Here is an 11,764-nt window from a genome sequence, read left to right as displayed (position 1 = left end):
AGTGGAAGCAGTTCTGAGAAGGAATTTTACACCTCTAAATGCCTACGTTAAAAAAGAAAAAAAAGGGCTGAAATCAAAGACCTAACTGCACACCTGGAAGAACTAGAAAACGAGTTTACCCAAACAAGCAGAAAGAAAGAAATAGCAAAGATTAAAGCAGAAATAAATGAAATGGAGAATAAAGAAACAATAGGGAGAATTAGCAATATCAAAAGTTCTTCTTTGAGAAGATCAATAAAATTGACAAACCCTAAGCTAGGCTGAAAATAGAAAAGAGAGAAGATGAAAATAAGTAAAATCAGAAATGAAAGAGGGGACATTACTGCTGACCCCTCAGAAATAAAATGGATCATAAGAGAATCATATGAACAACTTATGCTGACAAATTAGAAAATTTAGATGAAATGCACAAGTCCAAGAAAAACACACAAAAACTTAGATGGTCTCTAAAAGAAATAGAAGACCTCCACAGAAAAATTATAAGTAAAAAGATTGAATTAGTCATCAAAAACCTCCCCTCCCAAAAGAAAATTCCAGGACCAGATGGCTTCACAAGTGAATTCTACCAATAATTCCAGGAAGAATTCATACCAATCCTGCTTAAATTCTTCCAAAAAATTGAAGAAGAGGGAAGGTAACCTAGAAATTAGGATTTAAGGGATGATTTAGATTACTGAATCATTATATAGATATTACTTTTTGCTTTCTGGTGTATTGGACTAGAAGAGGGAAATTCCTGAAATCACTAAATTGTAATCCAGCTGTCTTGATCTCTGATAATGATTGTACAGCCCTTATCTTCCGCCTCTGTGATTGTAAAAACCTTGTGACTAACCTTCATTTGTACCCAGTTATCCAGTTTTTCAACTTTTAGAGTGTTTTAATCACTAAAGACAGTCCCTGATGTTTATTTTTTTTTTGGGGGTAGGAGGCTTTTATTCTTTTGGCAGATCCTCTCAGTCATTATAGATATTGCTGCACTGTTAATAAAAAATATATGCTTCTCTGTAAAGCATTAAAAAAAAAAATTCCATGGGTGAGATGGCTGAGGCCTCAGCTCAAGTATCTCCAAATACATTGTTGTCCATTCCCTAACCTTTCCGTGTGTTATTTCTTGGTTGTTTTCCGGATCAATGCCATTCTCTGTTTGTGAGCTTCTGTGGTGCAAGCTTTTTTGTAGGGTCGGATTTCTTCAGAGCCAAATCCTGGGATCCACATGTTCCACTGACGCTCTAGATGCAACTGGACATCTTTCACCTCCAGGGTGCTGGACTTGCGATGCCGAGCAAGCTGGCAAGCTGCTGTCACTACACTTTCGATAAAATCATCAGCGATCTGTAGCAGCATCTCCTCCACATCTTCATCCAACTGCTCATTAGGATCCACTTCTCTTACTAAGTCTTGCAATTTCTTCTTGGTCAATACCTGATTGTTTTCAGGGCTGAGACGACCTCCTGTTCCAGGAGTACCTGGTATCTTTACTACTGTAGTGCTATTGGCCATGGAGCCTTGTGGAGGAGTGCTGGCTGGTTCCGGTTTTATGGATGAGAAATTGGAAAGGTTGATTAGGGCTGAGGGGCCAAACTGGTTCATAATCTGCCGAGCTTTGGATTTCAGCTCATAGAGCTTATCAAGATCCTGTTTCCTTTTGGAGCTGTGAGGACCAAGGCCAATCAAAGGCAGCAGCGTCTATCTCCCCATGATATGCGGAGACTGCCCCAGTGAAGCGTTCGTCTCAGCAGCCGGTCTCCCTGATGTTTATTAATGAAAGGTCTGGAATCAGCCCAGAACTAATCTAGAGTTATCTTGATAATCGAGAGTGGCTCTAACCAAAGTGGGCCCACCTGACATGCACAGTAGCTTAGACTTGAACCTACAAGTCACCTATACTTCATTCCGCCATTTTCTTTGTAATCAATCTGTGCATGCTCAATAATCAGATCGCCTCTAATTACATCATCTGGGGCCACTGTGTTCATTATCTAAACCCTGCCCATCTTTTCTCTAATAAAACTATCAGAATTAGTGCAGTTTGGGAAGACAGATTTTGAGCCGCTAGGCCATCTTCTCCTACTACGCACCTAGTAATAAACTCTTTCTCTCATTGAAACCCCAGTGTCTCAGGAATTGTTTATTGAGTGCATCAAGCAAAAGAATCTATGGCCTTTGTCTGGTAACAGAACACTACCTAACTCATTCTATGAAGCCAAAATCATCCTAATACCAAAGCCAGATAATGATACCACAAGAAAACAAAATTATAGACCAATTATTCTAATGAATATAGATGGAAAAAAATCCTCAACATAGTACTTGCAAATCAAATCCAACAGCACATTAAAAGAACTATACACCATGACCAAGTGGGTATTATCCCAGGTATGCAAGGGTGGTTCGGTACAAAAAAAATCAATCAATATAATAAGCCACATTAACAAATGGAAGGGGAAAAACCACATGATCAATTTGGTTGACACAGAAAAGGTATTTGACAAAATCCAGCATCCTTGATAAAAGCACTTTGAAAGATAGAAATAGGTGGTATCTTCTTCAACACAAAAAAATATGAAAAAAAAAAAACCACCTAAGATTGTTTTCCTTCTAAGATCTGCAAAAGACAAAGATGCCCACTGTGACCACTGCTGGTCAACATTATGCTAGAACTTCTAGCTAGAACATTTAGGGAAAAAAAAAGAAATAAAGGGCAACCAAATTGGAAAACAAGAAGTAAAACTTTCACTATTTGCTGATGGCATGTTCCTATATAGAGAAAGTCCCCAAAAATCTACAACAAAGCTACCAGGGCTAATAAATGAGTTCAGCAAAGTGGTGGGATACAAGACTGACATGCTAAAGTCAGTAGTATATCTGTACACTAGTGATGAGCAGTCTGAGGAGGAAATTGAGAAAAAATTCCATTTGCAATAGCAACTCAAGGAATCAAATATCTAGGAATAAATTTAATCAAGTATGTAAAGGACCTGTACACAAAAACTACAAAACACTACTAAAAGAAATCAAGGAAGACCTAAATAAGTGGAAGGACATTCTGTGTTAAAGGATTAGAAGACTAAATATTCTGAAGATGTCAATTGTACCCAAATTAATTTACAGATTCAACTCATTCCCAATCAAACTTCTAAGAGCCTACTTTGCAGAAATGTAAAAGTCAACTATCTAATTTATTTGGGAGCATAAAGAGCCCTGAATAGGCAAAAACATCTTGAAAAAGAAGAACTAAGTTGGAGGGCTCATTTTTCCTGACTATAAAGCATATTACAAAGCTACAGTGGTCAAAACAGCATAGTAGTGTATAAAGAGAGATATACTGATCAATGGAATCAAATAGAGAGTTCAGAAATAGACCCTCTCATCTATGGTCAATTGATTTTTGACAAGGCAGCAAGTCCACTCAACAAAGACAGAACAGCCTCTTCAACAAATGGTGCTGGGAGAATAGGATATTCATATGCAAAAGAATGAGAGAAGACCTTTCTCTCACACCTTATACAAAATTAACTCAATACGGATCAAAGACCTAAATGTAAGACTTGAGAGAGAAACCCTGAACTTCATCGACCTTCTTGAACCCAAGTATCTTTCTCTGGATGCCTTTCATTGGACATTTCTATAGACTTGCTTTAACTGGGACATTTTCTCGGCCTTAGAACTGTAAACCAGCAACTTATTAAATTTTCCTTTTTAAAAGCCATTCCGTTTCTGGTATATTGCATTCTGGCAGCTAGCAAACTAGAACAGGGGGTATAAGAGGAATGGGGTTTCTCTTTTTGGAGTAATGAAAACGTTCTAAAATCGATTGTGGTAATGAATACACAGCTGGGAATATCTGGTGAGCCACAGGTTTTTCACTTTAGATGGATTGTATGGTGCGTGCATGTATCTCAATAAAACTGCTTTAAAGTGAGAGAGAATATGGCCACGGGTGAAAAAAGAAGAAAGCCCTAGAAATGGAACGCCATAATATACGGATACTTGGTATTTCCTTTAGAAGCTACCACTGAAGATAAGGGCACAAGAAAGTCCTCTGGCAGATCCAGGGACTTCTGTTCAGGGGAAACTGATTCAGTAGGTCAGTCACCAATCCTTTATCATTTATATACTTGGTATGTGATGCCAGCAATATATTAGTGAATAAAGTGTGGTCTCTCCTCAGGGAGCTCACAGCTCTACGAGAGGGCAGAGTGCAAGGGGCAAGAGCAGTGATAGGTTATGTTTGTGGTATTATGAGAACATGCAGGAATAACACCCAACCTTAAGGTTGTGCACGGGGTTGAGAGTCGGGTGGAGGTGGGGCTGAAGGGTTGTCACAGTAGGCTTTCTGGAAGAATGAATGGTAGAGGTGAGTCTTAAAGGCTGAGTAGGAGTGATTGGTAGCAGTGAGTACAAACAAGAGAGAGGTCATTCTAGCCAGAAGGAAAAGCGCAATGCTAATAACCCCCAGGTGGCTCTGTACCACTATGGAGAATCAGAAAATAGTGGGAAAGAGGCAGGAAAAAGCCCTCTATTCAGGATATTAAGTAACAGTGGATTTTATCCTATAGGGCATGGATGGATAAACTTTTTCTGAAAAGGATCAAATAGTAAACTTTGTCTGCAAAGGGTCAAATGGTAAACACTTTAGCCTTAGGGATCCAAATGGTCTCAACTCTGCTGTGTAGTATAAAAGAAGCCATGGACAAAATGAAACTGAGTGAGCGTGACAGTGGTCCAATAAAACTTTACTTATGAACATTGAAATGTGAGCTTCATATGATTCTCATAAGTCATAAGATATTATTCTTCTTTTGATTTTTTTCAATTACTTACAAATATTAAAACCATTTGTAACATGCTGTCGTACAAAATAGGAATTGGACCAAATCCGGCCCATCAGGCATAGTTTGCTGTACCCTGCTGTAGGGCAACAATGAGGAGTCAGCAGAAGATTTTTAAATAGGGAATTGCCATGATCAAGTCTGAACTACAGGAAATTCACCATCGTGGCTGTGGAGAAGACAGATTTGAGAGGACAGAACATGAGGAAAGCAGAATGTAGAGAATGGAGAATCATTCCATGGCAAATCCTTTCCATGTGAAAAGGAGAGTATGTTTTGCCTCCTAGAACACTTTGGTAATTTATCAGTCAACACCAGAATATCCCAATCCTGCCTTCCCCCATTCCTGCCCATCCCTGTCTCTACCACTGTGCTTCCGCCTCCCACATTTCCCTCAGCCTCAGACGCCCCATCCTTAACATGAGCCATTTGGGCCAACTGTCTACCTTTTAAAAACTCTTTAAGCAAAAAAGAGAACAGGGAATTGTGCAGAAAGAGTGGCCCACAGCAGCCCCGCTTCCCAGTTTTCTGGAAAGATGATGACAGGTGAGCGAGCACTAGGAAGACCTGATCTCCCTCTGTGCCATCAATACGTGTAACAGATGTGACCACCGTCTTTGGAACACTCATTTTCAGGTTGGCAGAGATAACAGTCTCTCTCTTCTTAAAATCTGCATTTGTCAGTCTCAGAATCTAAGACTATATCCTTTGCTAAATAATCTAGATTCCAAATATCTTAAATGAAATATCTCATAAAAATGCTTCGATATGAAAAATGTTTAAAAGATTAAAGAATGCTGGTGATCGGTGAGGGGGAGGGGAGGGGGGCGTGGTATGTATGAATTTTTCTGTTTTCTTTTTATTTCTTTTTCTAAATAGATGCAAATGTTCCAATAAATGATCATGATGATGAGTATGCAACTATGTGATGATTGTGAATTACTGATTATATATGTAGAATGGAATGATCAAAAGTTAAGAATGTTTGTGTTTATTTGGTGTTTTGGTATTTTTTAAAAAAAATTTAAAAAGTAAGAAAAAAAATTAAAGAATAGGAATCTCTCTGGTATGTTTTTAGACTCCTAGACTATTAAAACTGGAAGGAAACTTAGAGGCTGTGTAATTGAACGCAGGAGGGAAAGAGCTAGAATGAGCACCAGTTTCTCTTCAATGTGTTCTTTCTGCAAAGAATTGATTACAGAGCTTTTAAAACCCAACATCGGATTGATTTAAGATGAAAACATCATCCTGCCTTTAGTACAGTGCCATTTTCAAGCCCTCATTTTTGCTGAACTGTGGATTCCCTTCTAAGTTTCTGAGGTGCTTAGTGGGCAGACCTGAGCGAAGGCTGCTCCTGATGTGGCCCGACAGGAACACCCCTCCAGCCTTCCTGCTTTACAGACAGAGGCAGTGTCATTGGCAGTTGAAGGGGTAGTTTTATGCGACACTATGTCATTATCTCCATTCTGAAATTCTCTCCAAATGGAGAAACATAAAATGAATGGGAACATAGTAATGGAAAATGTGCCTCTAAAAGAGTAAAGCAGAAAAAGTCAGAGTGGACTGCAATAGGAACTCCTTCTCACCAAGCAGCCCTGCAATCCTGAAACTGCTAGCCTAGTGTACCTACACAAATAGTCTGAGCCCTGCAATCCTGAAAATGCTAGCCTAGTGTTCCTGCACAAATAGTCTGAGCTCTGTAATCCTGAAATTGCTAGCCTAGTGTACCTACACAAATAGTCTGAGCCCTGCAATCCTGAAACTGCTAGCCTAGTGTTCCTGCACAAATAGTCTGAGCCCTGCAATCCTGAAATTGCTAGCCTAGTGTTCCTGCACAAATAGTCTGAGCCCTGCAATCCTGAAAATGCTAGCCTAGTGTTCCTGCACAAATAGTCTGAGCTCTGTAATCCTGAAATTGCTAGCCTAGTGTACCTACACAAATAGTCTGAGCCCTGCAATCCTGAAACTGCTAGCCTAGTGTACCTGCACAAATAGTCTGAGCCCTGCAATCCTGAAAATGCTAGCCTAGTGTACCTGCACAACTAGTCTGAGCCCATGATGTGAAAATCTTTCAACTGAATCATGTGTGGAGATATATGACAGGAATTCACAGTAGTTTATGTGATTATTCTAGATTTTCAAAAACAAGAGAAATAATTGGAAAGAGTGTCACAGAAACCAGGCAAAGCCATCACATTCTCTTTGGCTCTGCTCTCATCTCAAAAGTTATGTCAATCCAAATGTCAATCCATATTTAATATCCTAAATTTGAACACGATAGAGATTTTTTGCTGGAGACTTGGCTACTGCTTATGTATTTTTTTTATAGAATTAACAAAAATCTTATTCAAATAATCAAGGATAAAACACAGGTAGAGATTTATTTGGCATAAATTATTTAAATTGTTATTTTCTTTAACTGCATTCACCCAATCACTCATCAGGAATGTATTAAAGATTTGCTAGGTGTTGAGAACTCTACTTTGTAGAAAGAGTGATGATGATGATGAAGATGAAGGTGATGATAGCCAATCTTTACAGGCACTTACAATGTACCAAACCCAGTACTAAATACTCTAGTTCTATTGTCTCATCTGATTTTCCTCAGAACTTTAAAGGTAAGTTCTGTTATCATTCCCATTTTACAGATGAAGAAACTGAGGCACAGAATGTATAATATCCACAAATAATACCTACTTATCAAATATTATACATAATACGACTCTCGGTAGGTCCTCAATCCATGCTTAGTGAGTCACTTAATGAGTTGATGGAAAGTACTAATGTTTCTTGATCCCCAATCCAATTTTTTTTTTTTTAAGTATTTTGTTTATTTTAATATTTTTTGTTTGTTTGTTTGTTTTTTTTTACATGGGCTGGGGCCGGGAATCGAACCGGGGTCCTCCGGCATGGCAGGCAAGCACTCTTGCCCGCTGAGCCACCGCGGCCCGCCAGCCCAATCCAATTTTTGCCCCAGTCTTTCAATTCTTCCAGCAAATATTTATTGTATTTCTCCTTTGTGCCAGTTACTGTGTTAGGTACAAGAGTTACAGTAGTGAAAAGTAGATAGGATACCTGCCCTCTTGGAACTCCTTCTAGCAAGAAATACAGATAACAAAAATACATATCTACATACAGATAACAACATGTTTTCATATGGTGATAAGTGCAAATAAATAAATAAATAAATAAATAAATAGTGGACTAGAGAGAGAAAGAAACAGACAGAGAGAGAGAGAGAGAGAGAGAGACAGGATAACTGATGTTTTAGTTTCCTGGCTACTAGAGCAAATACTATTCGATATAGTGGTTTAAACAACAGGAATTGATTGGCACATGGCTCTGAGCCTAGGAGAAGACCAAAATCAAGGTGTCAACAAGGTGATGCTTTATTTCAAAAGGCTGTGAAGTTTGAAGCTGGCTGCTGGTGATTCTTAATCCTTGGATTTTCTATCACATGGCAATGCACATGGTGGCATCTTCTTTCTCTTCCAGGTTCCACAGACTTAACAGCTTCTGCCTGTTGAAATCATCAGTTCTCTCTTCAGGGCCTTCAACTGAGTGGATGAAACATCTCCCATTGCTGAAAGCAATCCCCTTAGTGAATTATAGATGTAATCGGTCATAGATGCAATCAGCTTACCGATGATTTGAATGCATGCAATATCCTCATGGTAGCAGATCAGCTAGTGCTTGATCGACCAAAAACTGGATGCCATAACCTAACCACGCTGAAACATGAAATTAGCCATCACAACTGATGAAGGCCATCTTAGTAAGAGGGGTCAGCAAAACCTCCCAGCACTTGGTATTTGAGATAAGATCTCAGGATGAGATGGCTGGCTATGGAAAGAGCTGAGGAAGAATATTTCAGGCAGAGAGAATAGCAAGCCTTGCAGGCAAGCAAGGACTTTCTTTGGTCAGGGAACAGGAAGGGGCCAATGTGACTATAGATATAAATATTGAGGAGCAAATTTTTGGTGAACAAAGTTTGGAGTAAAGGAAAAGGTAGGCAAATAATAGCTCATGAATGGCACTGCATAGTTTTGTAGGCTATGATGTGGAATTTGAATTTTCTCCTGAAAGTTGTGGAACGTCATGGAAGGGTGTCTAGCAAGAGAGTAAATTAATAAGACTTATGCATTTAAAAATGAGAGAAAAGGGTTGAAGAAGAGCAAAGGTAAAGGCAGAAGGACCAGTTAAGAAGCTCTTGCTGGAGTTGATGCAAACAATGGATGCAGTGGAGGAATCGTAAATGGGGAAAGTGTTTCTAGATTTTAATTATACAAACTTATTTCTACTGAGATTTTTTTCTTTCTTTTTCTTTTTTTACTGAGATGAGGAAGACTGAGGTGAGGAAGAAACATAGCAGGGAAAATCGAGAGTCAAGAGTTCCATGTTGAACATTGTTATGGGTTGACACTCCCTCCCCCTCAACAAAAAGGATGTTGAAGTCCTAACCTCCAGTACCTCGGAATGTGACCTCACATGGAAACAGGTTCATGGCAGATTGAATTAATTCAATTAAAATGAGTTCATACTAGAGTAGGGTAGGCCTTCAATCCAATATGACTGGTGGACTTCTGAGAAGAGACATGAACAGGTGAGAAGGCCATGGGACAATGTAGGCAGAGATTGAAGTGCTGCAGCTGCAAGCCAAAGAATGGGAATGGTTGCCGTCAAATCACCAAAAGCTAAGAAGAGGCAGGACAGAATTGCCCCTGGAGTTTTCAGAGGGAGCGTGGCCCTGCCGCCATCTTGCTTTTGGACTTCTAGCTCCCTGAGCATGGGGCAGTACCTTCTGTTGTCTTCAGCACCGCTGGGTGTGTGGTGCTTTGTTATGGAAGTCCTAGAAAACTAACAGAGACAAATTGAACTGATATTAAGAATGAACATTTTGAGCTTTGACTGTGCAAAACTGCTCTTAGAGTAAAAGACCTACCAGAATGCAACAGTAATAGCTAATAATTATTGGGCTCCCTTACTGTATGCAAGACTTCGTTACATATTAACTTAATCAATGCCCACAATCACCCTATGAGGAAGTTGCTTTTCTTATCTCCATTTTAGAGATGAGAAAAGTAAGATCAGAGTGGTTAAATTACTGCACCAAGATTTCACATTTATAAATGGTAGATTCTGAATTCAAATCTAAGCAGTCAGACTCCCAAGTCTGACTGGGCTTTTAATCTCTGTACCATAAAATAGTTACAACCTGGAGTCAGGAAAGTATTAAATCCTACTCATTTCTAAATCAAACCAATAGGAAGCAGGCACATCTCTTCACACATTACATGACAGAATTGATTAAACACTGATTTTAATAAATGGTAATTCTATCACTTAAATAACCACTTTTCTTATCATGGAAACCACATTAGGTTCTGAGCACCAGATGGCAAATACTCTATTAAAGGTCTGCTTTTACCTGGCAGTGTATTGCTCAGCAGTGACTTCTCCCTAGGGAAGGTACACTTTTAGCTCTCTTGCCTAGAGGAAAACACCCACACATATTTACCTTACATCTACAGTTATCACTTCAGAAACTGTTTATCAACTATCTATAATGAGCCAGGTACTGTGGTAAGCATGGGATTATAACCAGCTATTTCATGGAGTTTCTGATGGAAAAATGAAGCCAGCAGGTAAAATAAACTCTGAAATGTGCTGAATGTCATATGCATGGCAGGGACAACCAACCCTCTATGGGGGAAATTACATTTGCTCTGAAACTTGAAAAGAGAGGTAGGACTAACCAGGAGGCAGCCCAATACTGATTAGCTGGAGAAGAGGAGAAACTTATAGAGCACTCTGGAAATGGCACATAGCAACTAGTTCTGCTTTGAAACAGATAGCAGGCTTCCAAAATGTCCAAAAGAGCAAGTATCTAAATCCCATTTGCCTGTTCTTAAGGTCACTGCTCCGTCCTCAGTCCCTTGCTCTTTTTCTGGATGCTTTTCCTGTGTAAACCAATTTACAACCACTGAAATCACTACCACTTACATGGTAGAGACAAATAATCCATATCCAAAACCAATTCTGAATATCTCTTAGCAAAAGCCTTGAATCTAATTACTCACTGGCTTCCTCCTCTGGAATGATTCTCAAACACCTCAGATTCAACACATGCAGAAGAGAACTCACTTTCTTTCCACCCAAAGGTTGCTTCTTCTCCTATATTGCCAAGCTCAGTGTTCCGTGCCTCAACCCATTCACCCAAATGTCCAAGCCAGGAACTGAAGGATTACCCTAGTTTTCTCTACCACTCAAGCCCTTACTCAACAGAGCAACCACCAAATCCTGTGAATTCCACCTTCGTAATGTCTCTTGTTACCTTCCTGGTCCTACCCACCGCCATTGTTACAGCCTTTCATTAACCCATCATCACCTTTCACTTAGACAATTGCTTTAGGGTCCTATGTTTTTGCTGCCTGCAACACCCACCAGTTCTTCTTACAGGTGCCAGAATATTATCACGAAAGTGCAAATTGTGTTATCCCTTTGCTTCTAAACTCTTAAAGGCTCCCCTTTGTCCACAGGCTAAAGTCCAAACTCCTTCACTTGGACTTTAAAGCCCTCTATTATTTCATCTCTTACTGTCTTCTCAGCCTTACAGCTTGCTATGGGCCCCTCTTCTTCCTCTTCTGCTCCATACTCCACCCATACCAAACTACTGGTGATGCTGTACTCCTTATGTGGTTTCGAGCCTCAACTTCAGCTCACACAGTTTTCATTGCTTGAAATGTCTTTCAGTACCATCGTCACACCTTTACTGATCTTCCAAGTCTCAATTCCACAGGTCAACTTGTCTCTGACATATTTCTGATCACCCTGCCTTTGTCTCAAGTAGAATTGACCTTTCCTCCTTTATGTTCCCACTGCATCCACCGCAAGTGCCTCCTCTGGCACTTACGTTATAGTAATTCTAT

The 11,764-nt window shown here is 39.6% G+C and overlaps 1 protein-coding gene across 1 annotated transcript; it reads right to left on the bottom strand.

The window, feature by feature from the left end:
- Nucleotides 1-912: 912 nt before the first annotated feature.
- Nucleotides 913-1,749, bottom strand: LOC143668413 (transcription initiation factor TFIID subunit 12). The gene has a single exon (XM_077143209.1). It carries the CDS (start codon nt 1,591-1,593, stop codon nt 1,108-1,110), a length of 486 nt encoding a protein of 161 aa, XP_076999324.1. The 5' UTR covers nt 1,594-1,749; the 3' UTR covers nt 913-1,107.
- Nucleotides 1,750-11,764: the final 10,015 nt, after the last annotated feature.

Source organism: Tamandua tetradactyla, chromosome 24, assembly GCF_023851605.1.
Source record: "Tamandua tetradactyla isolate mTamTet1 chromosome 24, mTamTet1.pri, whole genome shotgun sequence".
In the NCBI taxonomy this organism is placed as follows: Eukaryota; Metazoa; Chordata; class Mammalia; order Pilosa; family Myrmecophagidae; genus Tamandua; species Tamandua tetradactyla.
The sequence above is the reverse complement of the archived record's forward strand: the minus strand, read 5'-3'. Positions and strand labels throughout refer to the sequence as shown.

Bases quoted from the DNA above. Each gene is read 5' to 3' on its own strand.
- LOC143668413 (XM_077143209.1), bottom strand. From the start codon at position 1,593: ATGAACCAGTTTGGCCCCTCAGCCCTAATCAACCTTTCCAATTTCTCA.